Below are 26,394 nucleotides of genomic sequence, written 5' to 3' on the forward strand. Positions count from 1 at the left end.
CCAAATCTCCTGGTTTTAGGATCCTGAACCTGGGGCTGGTTACTGCAGTTCATGGTTTAATAATGGATGTCCTGTGCTAGCAGCTACTGCTCTGAAACCAGACTTTGTGCCATGTTCAGCTGGAGAGTGGCACGTGGCAGTTTATGTAAGCTTGGCATTTTCCTCCAACTGTTTTTTTACAATTAAACTTATTCCTGCAAATGCCAAAGGCTGATTTTGTTACAACCGGACAAACCCTTGCAGCACTCGGCACACACACAGAGTATTGAATTTCTAAAGTGTGCAGGACCTTTATTTTGAGGCTTGTGTGGGTGCCGAGCTCTGGGAGCTCTGGCTTGGGATGAGCAGTGTTTCCTTTGGGAAGAGCAGCCTTTGTCCAAGGGGTGTGAGTGTGTGCTCACCACACTGTCCTGTTTGGAGGCTCCAGTGGGGCTCATCAGCTCTTCAGGGGGCTTTGGTAGCTGCTCTGAGCTGTGTGAGATGTGAGTTTCTGTGGGAAGGGCTGTGCTGTTGGGAGAGCAGGGTGGGATCTGGATCCCAGCCATGCAGTGTTGGGTGGGTAGGGCTGGGCAAGGAAATATAAATAGCCCAGCCTGGCTTTGTGCTCGCGTGGGCCTTATACGGACGGGAGCAGCGAGTCTGTACATTGAGAGAAGGAGGGGTAGATTTCAAACCCACACATTAATGGGACAGATTCAGAGGCCAGACCTGAACTGCCTCGGGTTTGGGTCTGTGCTCCTCAAAAGAGAGTGTGGAAAAGGATATGAGTTCAGGGGGCTGAGGAGAAGCACAGGGCAGGGAGCCCAGGGCATACAAACCCACTGCCCCCAGGTTACAGCCTTTCTCCACTGCCCAAACAGAATGGCAGCTGTAGCCCTGAGCTATGGTTTTGTTTCAAATTAATCATTCAGAAACTCATTCATGCTGAGTTTAATGGCAGTGGAGCATTGACTCCAGCCAGCAAGATCCACAGGTTTGAGGGACAGCCTGGGTGGGTGACGTGCCTGCAGTTGAGTGGAGCTTACCCAGCTCCCAGCATTAAAAAATAAATAGGAATTTCCAAAGCAGTTTGACAGCACTGGGATAGGCATGGGCACCAGGTACCGTCAAGACCAGCTGGCTTCACATGGCTGAGAGATCTCTGTGCTGGAACATCCATCCCTCTTCCCAGTGGGTCACAGCAGGGATTTGCATTGCAGCAGCCACTGTATTTATTTTCTGAAAATACTTTAAAATGAAAAGCAGGTTTCACTTTCACTGTAAGTCCAGTCTAAAGCAGCTCCTGTCAGTGCTGCCTCCAATGCTCCCCCATGAACATCCTGATGTACAAAAATCTTGTATATTCTTTGCATATTACGGAACTATAAGAGTCTCAATAATTCAAAGGAGACTGAGCCTTAAAAAAAGTCAGGATGTTAATAGCTCTGACTCTTAGGATTTTTTTTTGGTGCAGATTACCAGTCTACCATAGACAACTCTGGAGCATGGATTTCTCTGTTGCAGCCTAGTATCAACTGCATTAATATTTCATTGCTCAGCTATTATTTATAAGCAGTTGGTGCCAGAACTCTTTGCTTTGCTCAAATCCTTTCACCATTATAGTTACAGACTGAGCTGTGCAGCCATAAATTGTCTCAGAGCAAAGGGCCAGAGGCTGCCCAGCCATTGGGATAGGGTTAGATTGGATGAGTGGTGCCTCAGGAAAACAAACCCAAGGTAATATCCCTCCTGATCACATGCTCCTCCCTCAGGCCTCTCATGTGCACAATGCAGAAGGTACAGCAATGACTCATAAACTATTCAGCAACAGGCTTACCCCTCTTTTATTCCATTTGGGATGGTCCTCTTGATTCTGCAAGATCTCCTACAGCTTACAGGGCACCTGAAGAATTGTGGGTCCACTGTCCAGCTGTAGGAAAGACAAAGAGCAGAAACAAAATGTGCAGTATCAGTAAAGGAAAATCAAATATTTAGAATAAAAAGTCTCAGGATGTTTAGTCTCCAGCTTTATGGGAGGATGCAAGTGTCAGTGTCTGCAAATCATCTGTGATACAAACCCCATCTTTGCTGCTTTGCTGTTCAGGAGCAGCTCCGGAGTCATCAGTTAGTTCAGACAGATTTATCCGGGAGGAGAAGATCTGAGAGGAAAGCCAGTGGTACAAACAGACTGATAATGGCATCAAAACTTTTTAATCCTAACAGAGGAGGGGAAAAAAGCTCCTTTTCACTTCCAATTTATTTACTTCTCTGTTTCCTACAGCCCTGCCTCTCTTCTGACTCACTAAAAGCAAAACCATTTTTCCAAGCACAGCCTTCTTCTCTCCCCACCCTCCCTCCCTCCCTTCCTTTGCACCAACTCTGGTGCCTGTACCAGGCTGCTGTTTCTCTCAGCACATGAAGCAGATCCAGCTTTTCAGACACAGCTTTCAGGACACAGTGTAACTGGATGTGCCTGATAGAAAGAAGTGCCAGGCAAATTGCACAACATCCAGAATTACAGAGGCTGGGAGGACTCTGCCAGTCAGGGAGATGCTACTTGAGAATGAACTATTTATCCCTCTAACATTCACCTAATCCCAGCCTGATTTGCTTTCTCCCCTCATACTTTAGATCTCCTTCTCTCAGAAGTATTCCTTGGTGACTTCTTACAGCAGGACTCAAAAGTCTCGTCTCTAAGGCTTGAGGCTTCTCTTTTCATGGAGTTCTTGGCACTATTGAAGACAAACTTTGTCCAACCCTTGGAACCCAGAGTCAAGGCCCTGCCTGACTTTGCTGTGTCACTGGGTGCAGAGATCTGGGAGCTGCTGGGAATTATCCAGCGCTGGTTTAGGGTAAGGTCAGTACGTGACAAAAACAGCGGATAGAGTTCTGGAGTTGTAGCCGCCTGTTTCAATCTCTGCAGCCTCTGCACTTGAATCAATAGACACGGGGGTTTAAAATCACCACCCTTTTTTTCATGATCTTACACTTACAAGCAAACTCTGAGTTCAGCTAAGCAAAGAGAGACACATCCCCAACAGGCGACACTGAATTCCTGTGACCGTGAGCAGAGTCTGGCCCTGTGGCAGTGGCAGTGGGAATGTGCCTGAACCCACAGAAGAGATCCTGTGTCTCCTGGGACCTTCTGAATCAGAGACAGACACTCTTCAATCTCACAGATCTTTGCTGACTCTCTTTTCTTTCAAATTCTGCTTCCTGGCTTCTCCCTTTACTAAAATGTACCCCTGTGCCTTTTCTCTCTGCCTGTTCTTGTGCTAACCCAGATCACTGTTGGTGTGTTCTTAATCAGATTCCTGGCAGGAACAGGTAAGTGTTTCCACTGTGCTTCATTCCCCGGCCATTGAAACGCAGTTTTCCTCATCTTAGCCCCAGAAGATGCCGCGCGTGTGCCTTGAGTCTTCGCCAGGGACTGCCCTGTGAGCCCAGCCCGTGGAGACAGGCCCAGGGCAGCAGAAGACACACGAGGAGGCAGCAGTTTAGGGCCTCGTCAGCAGCACCCCCGAAGATCACTCTGAACCTCTTCGAAGCTCTGGGAGCTGCTGATTGCGAGCCTTTGCTTCTCTCCTGCTTGGGGCTGCCTCAGGCTCCCAGACCTGCAGGGCTGATCCTGCTGCTGACTAATGTGCTTGCTGCATGAGCGTGGGTGTGAGGAGCTGGGATATTCCCTTGGGCGATCTGGGGAGCAAGGAGCTGCTGTGTGTGGCTTGCATGAAGGGCAAGTGGCCAGGGGCAGTTGGCTCTGCTGGCATCTGCTGTGACTGGGCAAATCCCACCTGTTCTTTGAGCTGCCATTTCCCCCTCTGCAGCACGGCCCGGCCCGGGAACACTCACCTCCTCAGGCTTTTTGTGAGAGTTAGTTTGTGATTGTGAAATGGTTTGAAGTTGTTGTTTTAAACAGGTAGAACAGGCAGAGAGCACAAACTGTGACATAAACTTCCAATGCCTCGGGCAGCCCCTGCAGCATCTCCCATTTTCATCTGGCCACAGACACTCTGCTTGCTGACAGTCAGGCCCTGCACACACTGGAGTGGTGACTTTAACTGCTGTTCATGTAACATTTAGACCACAGAGGCCACAGTGGCCTGTTGCCTTCCTGTCATTTGGCAGCTACTGGACACAACCCGAGCTGCAGCTGCCCTTTGGGAGTCACCCAGCAGCGTGTGCAGCACTGTCCAGTGGGAATGGCCACCTGCATGGACAGGACTATTCCAAGAGCCAGGTGAGGGTGAACCAACTCCAGGAATTGTGGTCCCTGGGCAAAGATGCCAGGGAAAACTTCTCCTTTTCAAGGAGAGTGTCAGATGTAAGGAAAAACTTCTCTCTCTGTCTTTTGTTTTTTTTTAATCTAGCAATTTCAGTCTCCACAGAAAAGGTCTCTTCCACCAAGGCACTGGAGAAGAAAGCAAAGCTACCTCTGTGCAGGGTATCTGGTATGCTAGGCTCAGGGTGCTTCTCAGGCATGCTGCTGTTACTCAGGAATAGCTGAATCCTCCTTCCCATGACACTGCTGGAAGGTCAGCACAAAATAGTGTCCTCTGAGGCCTGGCAGAGTAGAGCAGTTATCATGGCAACGGGAGAGCAGAACTTGTTCTCCTCTGGCACGGTTTGACCTGACCTGGAGGGCTGTTTGCTGCCCAAGCTCCTCCTAATCCTCCCCCGGCCTCCCCGAGGCTGGGATGCAGGAGGGGCTACAGGCTCCAGCTCACCCAGCCTTGGGATCAGCCCGATTTGGTCATAGTGGAGCCCAGGAATGTGAGTTGGTCGTTTTCTGCACGTTATGGCTGCAAATGTCAACCAAACTCACTGTTTGTGCTGTTGCAGTTGTGTAAAAATAATGGAGTGAAATGAATTGCAGATGTGATTTGCATGTGCATGTGAGAACCTTCCATTAAACCTTCCAACTGGAGACCGGAGTGCCTGGGAGTGCTGGGACTCTGTTTCTTACACACTGACTGAGAATGCAGCTCAGCTCTGTGTCTCCTTGGCCTTTTATACACCAGGGGAAGTGTTTATGTGTGTTGTAGCAACCAGGCTGGTGTCCATGGCCGTGGGCTGCGGGTGACTCACTGCCAGGGAACTCGAAAACAATGTCAGATAAAAGCCCACTCAGGAGAGCTGGGAAGAGACTGCTGTGGATCCAACAGCTCGGAATTGTTTGAAGTAGGAGGACACAGGGCAGCTGGCAGCCAGCTGCCTTTGGGGTTGGCTGTGGGCACTGGGGCCCCTCTGGGTGCCCACAAAGTCCACAGATGGGCCGGCCCAGTGCCAGGGAGCTTCCCGAAGCACAGCTCATCCCAGGAGGTCTGTGCTGCAGGGATAACGCAGGCTCCCTGTCCCTGTCCTGCTGCTGGCTGCAGCTCTGCACCGTACACAGAGCACAGAGTTTGCTGCTGCTGGTACCAAAGTCTTCTGAAAAATGTTGTTTACCCGCTGTCCTTGTGCCAGCTGGATCCAAGCAGAGAGGACAGAACTGGTTTGCCTCTGCTGATTGGGAGCCAGGTTTTGAACACCCCAACAGGCAGGGATGCCAAGACCCAGGATTTTGGACTCGCCCACTTCAGGATCAGTGTTTTCCAAGTAAAAATAGAATGCCTGGTGTTAAAAATGTGGCTCAACTGGATGAGTCATGAGTGAAATGAAGTGCAGAGAGCATAGTGCTTTGCTCAGAGCAGGGATTTGTACAGCAGCCACCTGTGGGCCTGGGATGGTTCTTGATTGTTCCAGTCACGTCCCATTATCTTCCATGCCTGTGTCTGCAGGCATGTCCTGCCCACACTAGGCAGTTCCCCTTCCCCACTGGAGAAACCTCCCAGGCAGGGAGGAGGAGACTCTTGGTGGCTTTGGGGCAGTGCCTGAGTGCAGGGGGGAGGAACACGCAAGGGATGCTCAGCAGAATGTGCCTGTCCCCATTAAGATGTGCCAGAGCTGTGGATGTTCTTGCACCAGGTGTGCCTGAACCTGCAGGAACGCTCCCTGAATGCAGGTGAGCTTGGACTCTGGGACTGTCCCTTAGCACACTGCTGAAAATCCTCCAGTGGTCCCCCAGCTGGTTATCTACAGGTCAGATCAGCAATCAGTGAGGAAGAGGTGGGAAATACAGGAATTCTACCATGCTTAGGAGAGAGAGAGGCCGGGAGCAGGACGTGAAGGGTTTCCCAAACACAGCTGGAGAAAAACTCTCAGAAACGGTCCCAAGGGGGGCAGCTGGGATCCTCACGTATGGGAAAGGCTGTGCTCCCTCTGTGCCTCTGGGTCGATCCAGGAGGTGCCTCCTGACAGAGGCAAGAGCAGAGCTGTGAGTGCTGCAGGGCTGGGGTTGGGCTGTGGGGGTGGAGTGGGGCTGGCAGAAGTCAAGAAGTGCCTGAGTGCAGCCCTGGGATCACAGAGCTGGGCAGCTGCTGCTCTGCGGGTGAAGTGCAGGATTAGGGAGATCTGCAGGCACCCAAGAGGGGTTGTTCCCGCTGTCCCATGTATCCAAAGCTGCTGCTGGCAATGTCTTCATGGCTGTGAGGGAAGAGCTGCAGGATGCTGCTGAGGCCATCCCATGACATCAGAAAATTCAGTCAGGAGTTGGATATACTGGTGTAGCAGGAGGAAAGGTTGTTATTTATGTGACAGACACCGCGTTTTTGAGGTGGTGTTTCTTTCTCAAAACACATATTCTGGAGCTCACAAGGGGCTGATAGGATCAGGGTTTGCAGGATACGGCCCATTTCCAGGGACAGCCCTGCCAGGCGGGAGGGGGATGCCTTTGTTCTGGCTCATTGTGTTGCCTCAGAGGGAAGGAAGTGGCTGGAGTTCCTGATGTTCTGCTGGCTGGGCAGGTCCCTGGAAGTTTCTGGGATTGCTCTAGCAGGTGTTGTTGTGGAGAACAGGATCCCTGCCTTCCCTGTGATGTGGGTTTGCCCTGGACTGACCTGGCCCTCTGGAGAACGCATGTATTGTTTTCTGCTGAAGTGGCTCATCAAATGAAGAAAACACATGTTGGCCACTTCACCTTAATCTCCACAAAGTAGATGAGACCTGACCTGTGATCTGGAGGGTGAAGAGCTGCACCCAGCACAGTTCTTTGCTCTGAAGAAAACCCACAGCAAAAGCTCTACTCCAGTAGGCTCTGTGTTTTCACACAGACACTGCAGACTGTGCCATCCTCACTGACCTCAGTGCTCCATGGAGCTGGCTTTTCACTGCTCACAAAGGTTTCTCCAGATGCCCTTGTGCTTCCAGAACCTCACCTGGCCCAAGGAACCTGTACTTGGGAAAAAAATGAGAAAGTAGCTGAGAGCATCTGGATTTTGCCCAGGTGAAGCTGTGCTGGAGTCACGTATTCAATGAGTTGTGTCACTTCTCCAGGGGTGCAGGGCTCAGAGGGCTGGGCACAGCACCCATGTCTGCAGGGAGGGCATCTCCTCCTGCCTCTGTCCAGGAGCTCAGGCCAGAGCCAGAGTGGCAGTGACCTTGGTCAGCCAGGGCAGTGGCGTGCGGTCGGACAGCTCTCAGGGTGTGCACGCATGCCGTCCCTTCCGGCACTGAGCAGGGACCGGGATGTTCTGTCCCACGGCAGCACCAGGAACACCCCTCCTCATGCCTGATGGAATGACCATTCACAGTGTCCTGGCTCTTGGCACCTGTGCAGCTCGTTCGTGCACGCCTGCAGCGGAGCAGTGGCAGCTGCTGTGACACGCAATGCATGGGAGGTGCCACAACAAAGTCACTCTCCTGGATCCCAGGGCACCTCCCCGAGCCGGGGGCACGCAAATCACTGCTGGTGTTCCAGGGTTTGCCCTTCAAGCACTTGGGGTACACAGGGACTGCCCCTTGATTTCCCTGGGTCCGGTTCCTGCCAGTGCAGGACTGGAATCCTGTCCTTGCTCTGTTCTGCTGCTGTCTGCACCAGGGCTCAGAATGGCACCTGGCCATCCTGCTGCCCAGGCTCTTCAAACCTCAGCCCAGCAGCTCCGAGTGCCGTGTGCCCATTCCACATATTGCCCTTTGGCTGCTGCTGGATTTCTGACAGCACTGGTCCTGGCAGCTCCCATCTCTCCCACCCAGCTCTGTAGATTAAAACTGCTTGGGCAATAAATTTCCGAGCGTGAGCTGCAGCCCTGCAGCTGTGACGCTCTGTACAGTGACAGGCTATTTCCAGCCTCTCCTGGGAACAGAGAGGTGAATCACTGCAGCAGGGACGCATGCTATGTGCTGCTCAGATGAAAACCAATCCTGCTCCAGACTTGTGCCCCTCTCCCAGGCATATGCTCGTCCTCTGCCACTGGGATCAGAAACTTGGCTGGCTCAGCCTTGTGGAGAAGCTGAATGAATCCTGCCCTGTCCCAAGTAGAGCTGTGTATCCTTGCAGACCAGGCTGGGTGAGTTGGGACCGCTGTCTCCACCATCTCCAGATATGGACTCAGGCAAATTCTCTAACTTACTCCCCAGTGGAGAAATAGGAAAAACAGGGCAGCCTGCTGCATCCCAAGAGATGTCCCAGCCCCACATCTGGATCCTGAGGCCTTGGGAAAGTCTGAGTGCAGCCTGGGGGCAGCCAGGACAGCTTGTACATGCTGGTGCTGTGGCCAGACTTTCAGCTTTGGCTGAGCCGCTGCAGCCCTGCACTGCACCGGGGCTGCAGCTGGACCTGGCCGGGCTGGAGACCTGAAGAGCACTGTTCTGTGGTCAGGAGTGATGGCTGTGATGGTCAGGTCCTGGGATAAAGATGAAACTGGAGGGCACAGAACTGTGACACAGGCAGAGGATGAAGGGAAAAGGCTCCAGTTTCAGTGCTGGGCTGCCTTTCCCATACTTCTGGTGTCACAGATGAGTTTGGAGCCAGCCTAGGGTGAGAACTGGTGCCCAAGTCCTGGTGCAGGAGAGTCCTAAGCAGATCTTCTTCACAATAACTTGTCAGCTGCAGTAAGGGAGGATGAGCTCAGGCCTGAGGTGTGTTTAGCTGGGCGGAGGCTGATGGCTCTGTGGCACCATGGGAGGGAGGACGGGCCGGCTCCAGGGTTGCCGGTGTCTGTGTGTCTCACTGGCTCCGCTGTGTGTCTTGCAGGATGAAGTGAAGCTCCCATCTAAACTGAGCATCAGCAAGTCCCTAAAGGAAGGTGAAAAGCTGGAGAAGGAAGGTGAGGGTGAGGAGGTCCCTGTGGGTGAGGACCATGCAGAGGAGGACCACATCCAGCTCTCCTCGGATGAGGAGGTGGAGATTGAGGAGATTATTGAAGAGTCACGGGCAGAGCGCATCAAAAGAAGCGGCATGAAAAGGGTGGATGACTTTAAGAAGGCGTTCTCAAAGGAGAAGATGGAAAAGACTAAGCTAAAGACCAAGGAAAACCTGGAGAAGACCCGCCACAACTTGGAGAAGACCCGCCACAACCTGGAGAAGAGGATGAACAAACTGGGCACTAAAATTGTGACAAATGAAAGGAGAGAGAAGATGAAGAGCTCTCGAGACAAACTGAGGAAGTCTTTCACCCCCGACCACACCATCTATGCCAGGTCCAAGACAGCTGTCTACAAAGTGCCACCCTTCACTTTCCATGTCAAGAAAATAAGAGAGGGTGAGGTGGAGGTGAAAGCCACAGAGCTGGTAGAGGTTGGTGGAGAGGAAGGAGAAAATTCAGATCTGATGCGTGGGGAGAGCCCCGACATGCACACACTGCTGGAGATCACGGAGGAGACTGACGCGGTACTGGTGGACAAGAGTGACAGCGAGTAGGACAGGCTGCAGAGCACAAGGGTTGTGGACGACAGCTGAACACATTATCACTCACATTTTGAGCTCTCCCTGCCCTGGAGCCCCAGGGAAGTGTACACGATGAATTCTTCTTACCCTGCAGAGCCGACGCCGATCCCCTGCCTGCTTGTATAAGGTTTATTTTATATTTTAGTTTAAGCACATAAACATTAGGAACACGGAACTGTTTTTCTTACACTACTAAATCACCCTCAGAGACCAATCCTGCAGCAGCCTTCTTGCCCCACACCTGAAGATGGGCTTTGAGTGACAGGGCCCTGACCCAGCTGGAGAGTGCTGTCCCAAGACAATGGCTGTACAGAGTCCTCCATAAGAAAAACCTGGTGTCAAGAAAGCTTCCTGCAAGTAGCCCACCAGCCCACACCACCCAGCCCCCTGTGCCAGGCTGCACAGCAACCCCACAGGCAAGAAGACTCGCAGCACGCAAACCGGCTGCTCCTTCGGGGGACCAGAGGAACTGGGATGCAGCCGGTGCACGGGAGGGAAGAGCTGAGCAAGTCCTGTTGATGGGCAGCACATGGCCAAGCTGAGCTGGCATGGGGCAGGTGGGGCTGCTCCTCTCTTCCCTCCCAAGGACTCGGTGACCTTTGCACGAAGCCACCCTGCAGCTGGGCCTGCCATGCAGGGTGTAACACAGCTGGGGCCAACTGCTCCTCCCCGCTGTGGCCCAGGGCCGTGGCAGGAACAGCACAAGCTGCAGGGATGTAGCTGCCAGAGATCCAGGGTCCATGGCGAGTGCCAGGGCCAGGGAGCAGCATGGAGGTGGGGTGCTGGATCTGCTCCCTCCATACCCACAGAGCTGGTGGCAGCAGGCGATGAAGCCCACACTTGCTGCCCCAGGAGAGGGGAACACTCAGGCAGTGATAACAGAGCAGCCACCACAGCTAGGGACTTGTTCCCAGAAGGATCGGGGATTCACTGCTGCCATGTGAGGCTCTAGACCATCAGAAAAAGGCCTTGACACCTGTCCAGCACCAGATCTTGAGCACTTCCGAGCATCTGATTTCTGCAGGGGTCCTGGCACAGCTCATGCCCGTGCCCATGTCCTGTGCTTTCCTCCCTGTGTCCTGCTTTCTGCAGCTTCACTCCCTGCCCTGAGTGAGGCAGCACAAAGGCAGCACACGGTGGCTTGGGGGCTCTGCCTGGCTCAGCCCCACTTGGCTCTTACATACTCAGCCCCTGCTGCAAGCCCCAGCCATGCATTCCCCATCCTGCTCCCCCAGCACGAGGCTGCTGCTGTTCACATAACCCAGTAGATAATCTTGCTTTTCCTTTAAGAATTATTTTCCTTCAAATTGTCCAGTGCTATCCCGACCTCGGGGTCCTGCCACAGCTTCCCTCCCCACAGAAGGTGTGACCGGTCGGTTCCGTGTGCCGGCTGCAGGCAGCCCCGAGACATTGGTGGCCCCGAGGCTCCTGGTGTGGGGAGGCACTGGGCACCGGCTCTTGGCTGCTGGTGGTTCCCAGTCCGGTGTGGGCCCCAGCCCGCAGGTCACCTGCCCTCATGGAGTCTCTTGCGAGCCCGCAGGCAGTTTTCACGCGGGTTTTCTCTGAGCAGCGGAGCCAGGAGAGCAGGGCCAGGGCGGCAGAAGCCCGGCTGATCCTCACCTGTCCCTGGCTGTGCCCAGGCAGCAGCGCAGCAATAAAGTCTCTTTTGTAAACCACCAGTGTGCGGCCTGTCCATGGCACCGGGTGCTGGGGAGGGGCTGCCACACAGGGATCGATCCCAGAGCTTCAAGGGGATTGATCCCCCCAGCCATATGGGGCTGGTCTCCACAGTCCTACAGGATCCATCCCTACAGAATCCATCCCCACAGCCCCACAGGGATCCATCCCCACAGCCCCACAGAGATCCATCCCCACAGGGACCCATCCCCACAGCCCCACAGGAAGCCATCCCTATAGCCACACAGGGACCCATCCCCACACGGACCCATCCCCACAGCCCTGCAGGGACTGATCCCCACAGCCCCACAGGACCCATCCCCACAGGAATCCATCCCTACAGGGACCCATCCCCACAGCCCCACAGGGATCCATCCCCACAGCCCCACAGGGATCCATCCCCACAGCCCCACAGGGATCCATCCCCACAGCCCCGCAGGGACCGATCCCCACAGCCCCACAGAGATACATTCCTATAGCCACACAGAGATCCATCCCCACAGCCCCACAGGGACCGATCCCCACAGCCCCACAGGGACCCATCCCCGTTTGCCCCACGGGGCCGATCCCCTTTTCCCCACGCGGGGGCGCTGCTCCCAGCGCGGCGCACGGGCCCGGCCAAGGAGGCGCGGCCCCTTTAAGAGGCTGCGGCGGCGGCGACCGCGTTACGTCACGGCGCTGCCCGGAACTCAGCTGGGTTTCCCGCACGGCTGTTCCCGGCAGCCGCCCCCCCCCGGGCCCCTGCGCCGCCTCTGCCTAGCGAAGCCCCGCGGCGGGAGGCGGTGGCATCCGGGAATAGCCGGGGGCAGCCCCCTCGCCTCGCGCCGTGACGCGCTACGCGACGGCCGCGCTGATTGGCTGTCAGAGGCTGGCTGGGGCGGGGCCGTTGAAACACCGAGTCGCCATTGGCGTTCGGATAATGACGTCACTGAGGGGGGGGTGGAGCCGGGCCGCAGGAGGTCCGGTCCCTCGGCGCAGCCGGACGCGATCGTCGCCGTCACCGAGAGCCGCCCCGCCCGCCGGGACCGCCGGTGAGCCTGGGAGGAGCGCGGGCGCTGCTCGTCGCCGGGAACCGCTGTCCCCCGGGCCGGTTTGGGGCTGGGGCCGCCCCGCGGGCGGGCCGGGGCGGGAGCGGGGCCGGCATCGCGGGACGACGCGGGGGGGGGCCTGTCCCGGCTCCCCACCTCACGGGAGGGCCTAGCCCCGGTGCGGAGCGGGGTTGATCTGTGCGGCCGGGCCGATCTTCCGGGTTGACACCGCACACGGTCCGGCACAGGGGCAGAGCCCGAACCTCGGAGAGCGGAAAGCGTCGGGACCGGCAGGGCCAGAAGAGGCGCGGCCCGGCCGGGTCCAGCTGGGGCTGGGCCGAGGCTGGCACAGCTTCGGGGTTCCCGTGCGGAGAGAGGACGGGTGGTGCCGCTCGTCCCAGCGCTGGTAGCATGATGTTGATGGCAGGACTCAGAACCAGGACTGGGAGCCCAAAGGGTGTCCCGGACACCGGGGCTGAAAGACCCGGCTGGGATCTGTGGAGCTGCGAGCTCAGGGCTGTCGAGAGCCTCTTGGGCTGCAGCAGCAGCAGCTCGGGGTGTCCTGCCCGGACCGGGCCTTGCCTCGGTTCCTGTCCCCGTGGGTGCTGCTGTGACGAGCAGAGCAGTCGGGCTCTGCAGCTCGGGAGAGCGAGCCGCCCGAGAGCTGTGCGGGGGCTGGCAGCGCTGCCCGCCGCTCCTGCCCCCGCTCCCGCCGCTCTGCTGCCCGTGGCTGGGTAGCTCCTGTCCCACGGGCCGTGGTGTTACCCCCGTTCCTGTCGGAGGGACACAGGCACTGTCACCGTGGCTGGAACTGGGGGGTGGGCTGCCCTGGGCCCTGTGCACCGGCAGGGACTGGCCCTGCCTGGCGGGCACGTCGGGGAGCAGACCCCGCTTCCACCCTGACGGTGATCGCTGTCACTGTCGCTCCCCCAGTCTTCTGCTTCCTGGGGATCTGTTGGAGCTGCTGGAGCAGCGGTGGCAGAGGACAGCAGGGGTGTGGGCTGGGTGTCCCGTGCCCTGGGGTGGATGGCGACAGTGTCACTCACAGCTGCTGCAGTGGGAGCTCTGCTGGGATGGACCTTGGAGAGCTGTGATGAGGAACAGCAGGCCCACAACCTCAGTGGCTGTGAGGTTGCCCAGAGCCATCTCCCTCCTGTTGCAAATCTCTGCATCACTCTTTTCCACCTCCAAGGCTGGCTTTGAAATCACTCTAGAGGAGCAGAGCCAAATTCTTCTAGCAGCCTTTCCAAACTGGCTCTTGTGCTGCCAGAGCGACTGGCTGCTGTGTCAAACAGTTTTCCATCAGGCTGTTGATGATTGTGTGCAAGAGGGAGCAGCGAGGTGCCTGGTGCTGGTGCAGGGACTCTGTGAAGTGTTGTTCATGGCATCTGTCATGACCTTGTGATGGCACCGGGATGATGTGACTTGTGCAGCGCTGTGAGTGGCTGAGCTTCATCCTACTCGTGTCACTGCAAGGGACATCGAGTCCCAGGGTCCTTCTGAGGCCCTTTCCAGTGACTGCCCCATGCATTGCCCCAGGGCTCATTGCTTGTTGTGGGGCACAGTGTTCCCAGGTGTGTCCCAGAGATGAGAAGGTGGACAGAAAGCAGTTGTAGCATTGCTTCCAGGGCAGCCCCATTTTGAGTGGGGTGGTTGGAGTGTGCAGAGCTGTCCCAGAGGCTGCAGGTGACACTGTGCAGCTGGGCCTGACTCTTGTGCTCTGCCCTTGCAGGGAGATAAAGAAAGGTGAACTTTAGCTCTTGAGCTACTTTTAGGAGCTCTGCTCTGAGCTCTGGACAGCATGTTTACCCCTGAGCTTGCATCATGCTGTGTTGGTCCTGGCCATGTTGGCTGCTCTCTGGCTCCATTCCAGAGACAGAGAGGCAAACCACAGCGATGGGCAAGCCCAGCAGGATCAGAAAGGTTCAAACTTTAGATCTTTAACCCAGGCAAGGATAGCTTCCATTGGTGGGGCTGGCCTGGCAGGGTCAGAACTTCCCTGCTAGTGGTGGCTGCTGCCGTAAGGAGTGTCTTATGGACCCTTTTCCTCCAGGAATGTTGGTGTGCCTTGTGCCCTCCTCGTTTCCAGGAGGAGCTGGAGTTGAGTGCTGCAAGCTGGCTTATCCTGCTGCTGTTTGTGGCAGTGGAAAGTGGCTGAATCCTGTCCGAGTGCTGCTGCCGTGTGGCAGCCTGGGAGCTTTGCTCTTGGCCCTTTGGTGCTCTCAGACTGCGGCTCCGGCACTGCTCTGAAATGCCGAGATTGTGGCTTTCAGGAGGAACATCTGCTTGGATCACGGGTCCGGATGTGGCATCTGGTTCCGTTTCTGCAGCCCGGTGGGAAGGTTCGCCTGTGAGCCACTCGACACCGGGCGCTGCAGGGGCTGCCCGGGTGCCTGCCCGCTGTGCCATGCTGCCGCAGCACTGTCCTCCCCAGAGCTGGAAACAGGGCTGTGGCAGGAGCTGGGCTGGGGCAGCAGCTGCTGCTGTTTCCGGAGGGGCTGGTGCAGCCCCCCCGCCCCCGGTTCATGGCGCAATAGGAAGCGGCGGCGGCTGAGCTCACGGTCCAGGCCGGGCAGTCCCTGCCGGGCTGTCGCTCTTGCATGGCCTGTGCACTTGCTGGGTTTTTTCTCCCAGCAGTGGCACCACTCATGCTGCAGGAGTGGGCTCCAGGACCGAATGGATGGAGCCCTGCAGCTGCTGGGGCAGAGGAAGCATTCCCTGAGCTGCTGCAGCTGAGAACTGGCCACAAAGGGCTGAACCTGCTGTGGGATGGAGGCTCTGCTGTGCTGCCCCACACACAGCCCTGCCCCACAGCTCACAACCCAGCCCTTGGTCTGCAGCATCACAGAGGCTCTGTCACATCAGCCAGGGCTGACTCCAGGGCTGTAGGAGTCTGTTGTCTGCAGGACCTTGCACAGCCAGTGGCTCTCTCCTTTCATGTTCACTTGTTGCTGTATTGAAAGCAGGTTTGGTTCGTGTGGGTTTCTCTGAGGATTGCACCAGAGGGTTGTAGGTCAAGGTTAATGTCCTGTGGAGGCTGCTCCTGCCTTTGGGGCCATTCAGTGCTGTGAAGTACTAAAAACCTCTCTAACTCCCATGTCTGTGCCAATCTCTGTCTGCTCCTGGTGCCTTAGCCCACAGGGGATGTTTTTCCTTTCTTCCTTCACACCCAGACAAATGGGGAGAGAGTCCCTCAGGAGGGCAGGCCATGCAGTGATGCTGCATCACTCAGTGCAGGGACGTTTTGGAAAAGCAAACCACTTAATGCAGGGAAGTGACTGCTGGTGTCACGTGGAGCTCTGCCTTCATTTGCCAGCACAGCTGGAGTCCCCTCGTTAGTGTCAGTTTGATTTCCATTGATACAAGTCGTGAACGTGAAAATTGCTCCTTCCTTGTTTCTGTAGTTTCCTGGCAGTCTCCGCCTTCTGCACTTACTGTAAGCTCCACAGCCTCTTCCCTGCCTCCCGGCAGGGCCGACCAGGGGTGCCTTCGAGACCAAATAAAAGCCTCATTCCTACCTGTTGTCAGTGACCAGCCTGCCCGTGCCAGCTGTCCTGGAGCACTGTGCCCTGGGCTCGTGCCCTGGCTGACTCTGGTTCTGACCAGAGAGAACCCTTTTCAGGGCATTGCAGTAGTCACAGCTGGGTCCTGGCAGGAGGGAGCCAGGAGCCCACTGGGAGCCAGCTCTGAGCCACCTGTGTGCCCATTCCTCAGGTCTCCGGAGCTGGCCAGGATGGCGCAGTGGAACCAGCTACAGCAGCTCGACACGCGGTACCTGGAGCAGCTCCACCAGCTCTACAGTGACAGCTTCCCCATGGAGCTCCGGCAGTTCCTGGCCCCGTGGATTGAAAGCCAGGACTGGTAAGCCCCTTTGAAATGCCAGTGAAGGGACTTTGCTTGTAACACCCACCTGTAGGGGCTCAAGTGGGCTGGAGGAGTTCTGTCACTTTCCCTGGGCCCCTGGTATGGTGGGACAGGCCTCTCTCCCTGAGGCCTATGTGGCATCGAGGGAAGCAGGACTATGCATGGAGTGGTACTTTGTGCACTGTGTTAGAGCCTGGACCAGGAGAAGAGGTAGCTCTGAAGCAGGGGGATGTTCCCATGCAGGGCTGGCTGACACGGAGCACTGATCCCTGAATCCTGTCCATGAGCATGTGGGACGTGCTCACAGACATCAGGTGCTGGTGTGCACTGTGCCTGGTGCTCTGGTCTACTTGACCAGATGCTGATTAGTCACAAGCTGGACTCAGTCTTAGAGGTCTTTTCCTACCTAAATGATTCAGTGATTCTGTAAGATGCACAGGGGATGGTGGCTGTGAGCAGAGCCCCCCTGCTTTGACCTCGCCCCACACCAGGCACTCAGGGCTCTCCCTCCCTTGTGCAGGGCATATGCTGCCAGCAAGGAGTCGCACGCCACGCTGGTGTTCCACAACCTGCTGGGGGAGATTGACCAGCAGTACAGCCGCTTTCTGCAGGAGTCCAATGTCCTGTACCAGCACAACCTGCGCCGCATCAAGCAGTTCCTGCAGGTGAGGTGGGAAGTGCCAGCTTGGCAGGGGTAGGCACAGTGGGAGACCTGGTGAGAGTCCAAGCAATTCCTTGGCACACCTCACTATTCACAGCCCTCAAGGATGTGGAGATCCTAGGGGTTGCCTTGTGCCTGCTGACCATGGGGTGTTTGACCCTTTACAGAGCAGATACTTGGAGAAGCCAATGGAAATAGCCCGCATCGTGGCTCGCTGCCTCTGGGAAGAGTCCCGGCTCCTCCAGACAGCTGCCACTGCTGCCCAGGTCAGTGGCCAGGTATCCCAGGGCCTCCATCCAGGACACAGTCTGGGTGTTCTGGCTGGGTGTGGTGAGCTGGGTGCCCCCATCTTTCCTCTCCCTGACCCTGTGCTGCCCTGGAGCTGATGCTGAAGTGAGCAGCAAGCTGCCAGTGTGTGTTAGGGACAGGCTGAAGATCCTACAGAACCTCCTCAGGCTGGGAGGGAGCATCCCCAGGTTACAGCCATGTCCTTATGCCCTTCTTGTCCCCTCTACAGCAAGGGGGACAGGCAACACATCCAACAGCAGCTGTGGTGACAGAGAAGCAGCAGATGCTGGAGCAGCACCTGCAGGATGTCAGGAAGAGGGTGCAGGTATGTGTCTGGGCGCCTTCTGCTGTCCCCACCATGGTTCTTGAGTGCTTTGAATGAAATCACATCTCATGCCTTGCAGGATCTGGAGCAGAAGATGAAAGTGGTAGAAAACCTCCAGGATGACTTTGATTTTAACTACAAGACTTTGAAAAGCCAAGGAGGTAATGACAGCTCATTAGCATCTGCAAACCACAGTGTGTTCCTGCAAGGAAACTTGCTGGAGAGGTGTTCCAACCTCCACTCCCATCGGGAATGTGCTCAGGCTCAGGGCATTTGCATGGCAATTGGAGAAACTTGGTCTTCTGTTTCTGCCACTGATGGTGCCCTTGAGGGAGCTGAACTGAGCTTTGCTGTGGGATGGGGAGGGATTGGCTTCTGTGGGTGCAGGAGAGCCATGGAGGTGCTTGGAGGCTGTGCCAGATTCCTGCTTGGCTATAGGTTGCCTGCATTTTGCTGTGGAAGTGTTGTGTTGTTGTGGCACTTGAGAAGGTGGGAAGAGTCCATGTGTGTGGCTGAAGCTTCTCACCTCTGCACAGACATGCAGGACCTGAATGGGAACAACCAGTCAGTGACCCGGCAGAAGATGCAGCAGCTGGAGCAGATGCTGACGGCGCTGGACCAGATGCGCAGGGTAGGTGGGGAAAATGGCCCTCCAGATTGCCCTGGGTGCAGATCCCCCTTCTTCAGGGTTGGAGTTTGGTAGTTCCTGCATGGCCAGAACCAGGGGCAGTGCAGCAAGCACAGCCCTGAGCGACTTCTTCCTTGCCTGTGAATGTGAAACCTGTGGGTCCGTGGGGGAAGTCACAGGGTGCTGAAGGTTCTGCTTTCTCTCTTGGCAGGGCATAGTGAGTGAGCTGGCTGGGCTGTTGTCAGCCATGGAATATGTGCAGAAGATGCTGGCAGATGAGGAACTGGCAGACTGGAAGAGGCGGCAGCAGATTGCCTGCATTGGTGGCCCACCCAATATCTGCCTGGACCGGCTCGAGAACTGGTGAGAGCTGGCTGGGACTGTGTCAGTCCCCAGAGCAGTGGCACTCACACACCTGCTGTGGGAATGAGCTCTTGGTCTCTGGAAATGTCCTTGCAAAATGGTTTCTGATGCTTGCACATATGAATGAAGTCTGCAGTTTAGACTGAGCCACGATGGTGGGCACGGTGCTGGAAAGGTGTCCCACTGTCCCCAGCTCCATGCCTGGGGGACTCTGAGGCTGCTGGAAAGTTTCTGGTCCTGGAGTCACCTGGGCATGTACACGTTTTGTTTGAAGTGCATGGCCTAGAAAAATGCTCTGGGCTTGGAGCCACAGACACACTCAGTTCTTGACTGGTTTGGCATGGAGAGTGTGTTCTTGCATGGGAAGAGGAGGGCTCTGCAGGCTGGATGATGTGGGCTTGGCAGCCAGAGCTAATGCTGGTTCTCCCTGCATTATCTCCCTAGGATAACCTCTCTCGCTGAATCACAGCTACAGACCCGGCAGCAGATCAAGAAGTTGGAAGAACTGCAGCAAAAAGTATCCTATAAGGGTGATCCAATCGTCCAGCACCGGCCCATGCTGGAGGAGCGGATTGTGGAGCTGTTCAGGAACCTGATGAAAAGGTGCTGAGGGCAGGCAGGAGCTGCAGGTAGTCCCAGTCATGGCCATGGGTGGAAGGTGGGCAGTGAGGATCTGACTGTGCTCTCTGTGCTGTTCCTGCAGTGCTTTTGTCGTGGAGAGGCAGCCCTGCATGCCCATGCACCCTGACCGACCCCTCGTCATCAAGACAGGAGTGCAGTTCACCACCAAAGTCAGGTGGGTTACCTCCTGCAGGTGAGGGAGTGGAGCTGAGCAGGGAGGGCAGTGTGGGATTGCTCTCCAGAGATGATGCTGCAGATCCATGCTCCCCTGCTTTCCTGGGGAGCACTAGTGCTGGGAAGGGATGGATCCCAGCAGGATAGATCCCAGAGGGATGATCCCAGTGGGCTGGAGTGCTGCCCACATGACTCAGCACGGGGCTGGCTGGGGATCCGCCGGGTTCTGGTAAATCCTGTTGTGGGAGTAGGAAGCATCAGCACATCCCTGGTCCCCCTGCTGCTCAGCTGGGCCGTGTTCCCTGCCAGGCCTTCGTGGAAGGAGGCTGCTCTGACACCAAGCTCTGCCTGGAGCTTCCTTGCCCTTTCCCAACTGTGCCTCCATGGCAGCCTCTGGCTCAGAGTAGTGGGGAGAGTGTTTGTTCAGAGCCTGGTGTGGGCAGTCAGCAGCCCAAACGAGCTCCTTGGGATGCTCAGGGGAGCATCAGCACCTCTCTGGTTCTGGGGACAGGTGCCAGGGCTAACATGTCCCAGGCCTGTGTGAAGGTGTGCCCAGGGCTGCTGGAAGAGCTGCTCCATACTGCTGGCTGTGCCAGGTGCCCTGTGGAACAGGAGCAGTTTCTGTGCACAGGTTGTTAATGCTCTGTGTCTGCTGACTCTTGCAGGTTGTTGGTCAAGTTTCCAGAGTTGAACTATCAGCTGAAAATCAAAGTCTGCATTGACAAGTGAGTCCTGTGCTTTCCTTCCAGTGGCACTGGGATGGGACTGATTCCTGCTGTCCTTGGATTGGGCTCAATCTCCACAACAAGGGCCAGTGTGGCCCCCAGTTGAAGGGGAGGGTGCAGGGTGGTGCTGAGTCCTGAGGGTTCACCTCCACATGGGGGGAAGGCCTGTGGGACTCATGGGACTTGTGCTGGGATGTAGCACAAGCTTGTGTGCATCAGGGTAGGAGGGCCACTGCCATGACCTGGTGTCTCTTGCCCCTTTTCTAGGGACTCTGGGGATGTTGCAGCACTTCGGGGGTAAGTGCACTGTTTGCTGTGGTCCTTTTTCCTTGTTTCTGCTTTTATTCCTGGCAAACATCCTAGCACACATTCACTCCAAGACAGCCCTCTCAGCCACACTCTTTCCTCTTCCCAGGTCCCGGAAGTTTAATATCCTGGGGACCAACACCAAGGTCATGAACATGGAGGAGTCGAACAATGGCAGCCTCTCAGCAGAGTTCAAACACCTGGTGGGTACCGTGAGCTCCTGGGCTGCTCCTGTTCCACCACGTGTCATTGTGGTGCTGCTGCAGCCTGTTCCTCTCTCTGCAGACCCTGCGGGAGCAGCGGTGTGGGAATGGAGGCCGAGCCAACTGTGATGTGAGTGTTGGGGGCCCTGGTAGGGGGTCTGGCCTGACCCCAGGGGCAGCTGAGCTGGGAGGGGATGCAGGAGTCCTGCCTTGAGGCAGGGGGTCCACCGGCACCGATTGGCACACTGGCAGCTTGCCAGGCCAGCCCTGAGCAGCCGTGCTAGGTCTGGTGGTCGTGTGTTGGGCTCAGGGTGGGTGTCTTGGGGTGCTCATGGTGTCCCCTTCTGCCCCAGGCCTCGCTGATAGTCACCGAGGAGCTGCACCTCATCACTTTTGAGACAGAGGTGTATCACCAGGGGCTGAAGATTGACCTGGAGGTGAGGCATGGGTCACTGCCTTTCACTGGCACGGGCCTGGGTGGAGCCTTGGAGTTGTCCCAGCCCATGGTCACATCCTCTCTTTGCAGACCCACTCATTGCCTGTGGTGGTCATCTCCAACATCTGCCAGATGCCCAATGCCTGGGCATCCATCCTGTGGTACAACATGCTGACCAACAACCCCAAGGTAGGGCTGGTGTGGGAGGACAGCAGGGCAGGTGTCAGGATGGGGGTGTCAGGGTGAGAGAGGGAAACTGAGGCTGGGGAGCGAGGCTGAGGCAGTACCTGGCGCTGCTCCTGTCACATGTCCCGCTCAGGGCTGTGTGTTCCCTCGTGCAGAACGTGAACTTCTTCACTAAGCCGCCCATTGGGACCTGGGACCAGGTGGCAGAGGTGCTGAGCTGGCAGTTCTCCTCCACCACAAAGCGCGGGCTCAGCATTGAGCAGCTGACCACGCTGGCAGAAAAACTGCTGGGTAAGTGCAGGGTGACGTGGCATGGGGTCCTACCCATCCCTGTTGTCCCCTGGGGTGATTCCCCACCTTTACATGTCATCCAAGAGTGAGGTCCTGTGTTTGGCCTGAGGGCTTTTGGCCTGAGTAATTTTCAGTTGCTTGGTTTTCTCCCAGATGGCACAAACCCTGGAAATGGTGTCTTTGGGAGGACAGCTCTATTTAAATGGTTGTGTTCTTTTTTTCTTTGCCAGGACCAGGTGTGAATTACTCTGGCTGTCAGATCACCTGGGCCAAGTTCTGCAAGGTAGAATTTCCTCTCTTTTCAAGCACCTTCCCTTGGCTGTTCCCTTCTTCCAAGCTGTGCTAGCAGCCTCTCTTTCTTTTCCTCAGGAGAACATGGCTGGCAAAGGCTTCTCTTTCTGGGTCTGGCTGGACAACATCATTGACTTGGTGAAGAAGTACATCCTGGCACTGTGGAATGAAGGGTGAGTGCCAGCCCAGAGCCTGTGGCTAGGCTGGGCCTTGGAGGGGGTTCCACAGGTTCCATCCTGATGGCGTGGGGTGCCTTGTCCATGTACGCTGTCCTGGGATACTTTTTGCTGGTTCAGAATGCAAACTCGCCTGGGAATCCATAAAATGTCAGTGGCCAGGCTGAGTTTTGCTGTTGAGTAGAGCTGGCAGGGTTTATATCCTGGAGGAGCTGCTCCTGTGCCCTGACCCACATCTGTTGTTCTTGTTTCCTCCTGCCCAGGTACATCATGGGGTTCATCAGCAAGGAGAGGGAGCGAGCCATCCTGAGCACCAAGCCCCCAGGGACCTTTCTGCTGCGCTTCAGTGAGAGCAGCAAGGAAGGTGGCATCACCTTCACGTGGGTGGAGAAGGACATCAGTGGTACGAGCTCTACTCTCAGTACCCTGGGTGCCTGGCTTGGCATTCCAGAGGGGGCTTGGATGCCCTAATAAACACTTGTCCTTTGTCCTTGTCCCAACAAGCTTGGGTTTGCTTCTGAGCCTGGCCACCCTTTGCTGGTCTTTGGTGGGTGTCTGTGCCCACGTGCTGCCCATGGGCACAGTTTTCTATGGCACTGAACATATTCAGGTCCCAGCCCTACCCCATGGTCTGCTGTGGTAGGGCTAAACACAGCCCCAGGCCCATCTTGTCCCTACTGCTCCAGGAGTGTCTGAATGCAGCCCTGCCTTTGTTCTGTGCCAAAATTCTCCTTCCTTGCACAGGGAAGACACAGATCCAGTCGGTGGAGCCTTACACCAAGCAGCAGCTGAACAACATGTCGTTTGCGGAGATCATCATGGGCTACAAAATCATGGATGCCACCAACATCCTGGTGTCCCCGCTGGTGTACCTGTACCCAGACATCCCCAAGGAGGAGGCGTTTGGAAAGTACTGCCGCTCCGAGAGCCAGGAGCACTCGGAGGCAACGGACTCAGGTAGTCGTTGGCTTTCTGTGGCTCCTTGGTCACAGGGAGGCTCTGGGGACAGCACTAGCTGTCACCAGCCAGGACTCTGTGCCATCCCTGGAGGGCACAGCCAGTGTGGGACCAGCCATGGGGTCCAGTTGGGTATGGGCAGAGGGTGGGCACTGCCTGTGTTCCTGGGGGCGGAGAGAAGGGCTCGTCCTTGAGTGGCTGATGACGGAGCTTCTCCCTCCTTGCAGGTGCTGCTCCGTACCTGAAGACCAAGTTCATCTGTGTCACCCCGTGAGTGTTCCTGGGGGCTGTCTGTCAGTGCTGGGGGGGTGTTTGTGTGCTCAGCCTTGCTTGGGGGAGAGGTTTCCTTCCTTTCTTTGTACCTCCATCTGAGCTTTGCTTGGTTACTGTGGGGTTCCCAGCCTGGGGTGACAGTGGGGGCTGAGCCAGGCTCCGGCTGCTGCCCAAACCACAGCCCTGTTCTTCCCCTCTGGGGCCCCTTTCCTCTGGAGAGCTCTGGGGGCCGCTGGGCCATGCTCGGGGGCCCCTCAGCGGGTGGAGGGGGTGTTGAGAGCTCTGGCCAGGCCCTGACTCCGGAGGTTTCTGTGCTTCTCCCTCGGACAGCACTTCCTTCAGCAACACCATCGACCTGCCCATGTCCCCGCGCACCCTGGACTCACTCATGCAGTTCGGCAACAGCAGCGAGGGAGCAGAGAACAACGCGGGTGGGCAGTTCGGTGAGTCAGGGGGGGCTGCAGGGGGCCCTGGCTGCGGCCACACGCGGGCTCCGTAACCCTGGCTGTGTCTGCCCGCAGAGTCGCTGACCTTCGACATGGAGCTGACCCCAGAGTGTGCGTCCTCGCCCATGTGAGGGGCTGCGCCGGCGCACGGGGCCCTCCCTGGGCTCAGCCTTCCCACCTCCAGAGCGCTCCCCCGGATTTGTCTCACTCGGCTGCAGCTGCTCCGGGCCTGCCCTCGGGAACAGCCGCGGGCCTGGCTCCCTGAATGGGTCAGGTCCTCACCTGACCCCACAGAGCAGCCCCTCTCCCGGGTGGTGCCGCTCATCTTTGGGGGAGGGGGATGAACCTTTTTCTATTTCCTTCCATAACAGTTTTCTATTATTTTTGCTCATTCAAGTGCCTATTTGCCTCCGATTGCAGCCACAGTTCCTACAAACGCTTCCACAGCCCCGGTCCTGCTGCTGGAAGCTGCTGCCCTGACTGCCCACACCCAAACCCACAGGACCCTACAAGTCTGGAATTGCAGAGGGGATTGGCCATGTGGTGGGGTCTGCCCTACTGCTCCCAGCACGTCCTAGAGCTTGCAGGGTGCTGGGTTGAGTGCTCACTCTGCACCCACCTGGCCCTGGTTTTGGCCAGGATGACCAGTACAGGGCTTGCCGTTGCAGGTGGATGTATCCAGGTGCTCCTGCCCTGGACTCAGCAGGCACTGCCCCTGCTGGCCTCAGCATGGCTTTGCTGGGAGACCAGAGGTTTGGGAATGGCTTGTGCTTGTCCCCAGCTTCCTGCTTCAGGCACAGTGGTCTGGCCAATGCCAGCAGCCTGGGCTCCTTTTGGGATGGTGCGTGTCCCTGGGGTAGGGCAGAGCTGCTACCCAGTAATGGCACTTGTGTGTAAACAGCATTTGCAGCTGTGGCCCACTTTGGGAGCTGGGTAGAGCCACAGGGGCTGCCCTGGCTTGCCTGTGGCCAGGCTGGTGCTGAGAGCATGGTCTTGCTTCCAGCATTGTGCTGAGTTAGACCAGTTGGACCCTGGGGAACTGGGGGAACCAGCATGGCTGGCACCTGGCCTGTCCCTTTCTCCCTGGGTTGTGAGGGGCCAGGCATGGGCTCTGCAGCTTCTCGGGGGCTTCATGTGGCATTTCTGTTGGAGATTGGCCCTCACAGTTAAGGTGGGAATGGGCAGAAGTTGAAGGTGGATGTGAGGAGAGGAACCTGCTGTGGGGCAGTGCAGGACAGTGACATGGGTGTTGTGAAGTGCAGATGTCCTGGCTTCTGGGGGGGTTGATGGTTGTGGTCCTGCATTTTCCAAACTTGGAGGAGCCCTCCTGCCCTTTCCATGCAGTGGGCAGACAGATATGGATGAGCAGTGGAGGGGTGAGGGAGGCAGGGGGAGAGCTGCTCCCTCCAAGCTGCATCACAGCTGGTGGGCACGGAACCAGAGGGCAAGGGGGAGGATCCCCATGGCTGTAGGGTCTGGGAAAGCCCCCCCAAACCGTGTGGGAGCAGGATGGAGGGTCCGTGAGGACGCTGAGGGGCGATGAGGACCCTTTGCCCCTCTGCTCACTCACCATAGCTGCCTCCAGCCGCAGTCCCTGGAGCCCAGGGCAGCATTCAATACTGTAAAAAATTTTATTTTTTGTATATTTTATTGCTGTATCTACAGGCTTTAACTTTCTCCAAAATAAAGGCCCTGAAGCGACGTGCTGTGGGGTGTGAGCGTGGCTCTGCCTGACCCTGCTCCGGGAACTGGGGCCTCCGTCAGCGCGGTTCGGCCGCGGTGCCGCAGCTGTGGTTTGCTGCGTGGGCAGCTGCCCCTTCCCGGGCCCTGCCTGAGCCACACGGGGGGCAAGCGCCGTGTCCCAGCCCGTGGTTGCTTTCTCTGCCCCAGAGACGTGCCTGGGTCTCCTCCGCTCATGTAAAGGAAATGCCGGTGCCAGCGTGGGAGGACACGGCTGCACTGGGGCCCTGCTCTGGCTGCTCTCAGCCCGGGGTGTCTGGGGCTGCACTGGGGCCCCTGCGGGTGCTTCTGCCCTGGGGGTAGGTGGGCTCTGGCTGGAGATGACTGGGCTGGAGCTGAGGCTGGGGGCAGCAGAGGCACCACTGCTGGGTGGGTGTATGAGGCTGGGAGCACTGGCTGGTGGCACCGATGTGCTCTGCCCACAGGGCCCCAGTGGATCCCACCCCAGCACCTGCACCCCTAGCCCTCTGCAATACCACAGAGAACAGGATCATTCCAGCATTTGTGCTCTGGTGAGGCAGAGAGGGAGAGATTATTTCTCTGTCAGAGCAGGATTAGTGGGATTGTTCATGCAGGTCATGTGGAACTGGCTGTACTGGATGGTTTGAGGCGCTGGAGGTGCCCTGGAGCCTTCTCTGCCCTCTGTGTGCCTTGGAGCATCCTGCTCAGGTCTGAGCTGACTGTGTCCCTGCTTTGGAAACCAGCCCCCTTCTAGGACCCCTCCGTTTCACTGTCAAACCAAACCAGGGCTCTGCCCAGACCCCACAGACTCATTCCTGCTCCCAGGATCCCTGTGTTGGATCATTGTCTGCCTCAGCAGTGCAGCCCAGGGTGCTGTGGGTGGGGGGCAGTTCACTGGCAGGGACCCTCTTCTCCTGCCCTGGCAGCTCCTCTGGCAGCTGCAGGATGGAGCTGAGAACCCAGGACTAAGGAATTTTCTAACCCATCTGCAACCCCTGGCATTGCCACACCTCTGTGGTGTCAGGAACA

At 56.9% G+C, this 26,394-nt stretch overlaps 2 protein-coding genes and 2 long non-coding RNA genes across 5 annotated transcripts in view; 3 read left to right on the plus strand and 1 right to left on the minus strand.

The window, feature by feature from the left end:
* The window catches only part of LOC147649184 (uncharacterized), a 739-nt gene extending 538 nt beyond the window's left edge, over window positions 1–201 (plus strand). The window contains exon 2 of the long non-coding RNA XR_015279563.1: window positions 20–201. This is a non-coding gene — a long non-coding RNA (uncharacterized LOC147649184). The remainder of the gene's footprint in view (window positions 1–19) is intronic.
* Window positions 1–11,421, plus strand: part of CAVIN1 (caveolae associated protein 1) — a 17,413-nt gene extending 5,992 nt beyond the window's left edge. The window contains exon 2 of the mRNA XM_023942476.2: window positions 9,053–11,421. Within this exon, the coding sequence (XP_023798244.1) occupies window positions 9,053–9,718 (666 nt within the window). The 3' untranslated portion in view covers window positions 9,719–11,421. The remainder of the gene's footprint in view (window positions 1–9,052) is intronic.
* On the minus strand, window positions 1,105–2,249 carry LOC111939978 (uncharacterized). The gene is made up of 3 exons (XR_002869401.2): window positions 2,058–2,249; window positions 1,817–1,909; window positions 1,105–1,227 (listed from the first exon to the last, which is right to left on the minus strand). It is a non-coding gene; the product is annotated as an uncharacterized LOC111939978 (long non-coding RNA).
* Window positions 11,420–25,365, plus strand: STAT3 (signal transducer and activator of transcription 3). 2 transcript variants are annotated; one of them, XM_086864654.1, is made up of 24 exons: window positions 11,420–12,453; window positions 16,165–16,311; window positions 16,835–16,979; window positions 17,143–17,241; window positions 17,493–17,588; window positions 17,668–17,749; window positions 18,125–18,219; window positions 18,428–18,579; window positions 19,024–19,182; window positions 19,283–19,375; window positions 20,040–20,099; window positions 20,367–20,396; window positions 20,515–20,608; window positions 20,691–20,738; window positions 20,962–21,045; window positions 21,135–21,233; window positions 21,386–21,521; window positions 21,752–21,804; window positions 21,891–21,985; window positions 22,252–22,391; window positions 22,733–22,945; window positions 23,173–23,215; window positions 23,549–23,661; window positions 23,740–25,365. In XM_086864654.1, the coding sequence occupies exons 2-24, from the start codon at window positions 16,184–16,186 to the stop codon at window positions 23,793–23,795; spliced, it is 2,313 nt and encodes a 770-aa protein (XP_086720780.1). In that variant the 5' UTR covers window positions 11,420–12,453; window positions 16,165–16,183; the 3' UTR covers window positions 23,796–25,365. The 2 variants fall into 2 exon arrangements, with proteins under 2 accessions (XP_086720780.1, XP_086720779.1); XM_086864653.1 differs by having other exon boundaries at window positions 12,096–12,453; window positions 22,733–22,948.
* The last annotated feature ends 1,029 nt before the right edge of the window (window positions 25,366–26,394 follow it).

Source organism: Cyanistes caeruleus, chromosome 27 (genome assembly GCF_971803275.1).
Source record: "Cyanistes caeruleus chromosome 27, bCyaCae1.hap1.1, whole genome shotgun sequence".
Classification (NCBI taxonomy): Eukaryota; Metazoa; Chordata; class Aves; order Passeriformes; family Paridae; genus Cyanistes; species Cyanistes caeruleus.

Coding starts and splice junctions, on each gene's coding strand:
- STAT3 (XM_086864653.1), top strand. CDS start 16,184: ATGGCGCAGTGGAACCAGCTACAGCAGCTCGACACGCGGTACCTGGAG. Junction 18,220..18,427: donor CGCTGGACCAGATGCGCAGG/GTAGGTGGGGAA, acceptor CTCTCTTGGCAG/GGCATAGTGAGTGAGCTGGC. Junction 20,397..20,514: donor GATGTTGCAGCACTTCGGGG/GTAAGTGCACTG, acceptor TCCTCTTCCCAG/GTCCCGGAAGTTTAATATCC.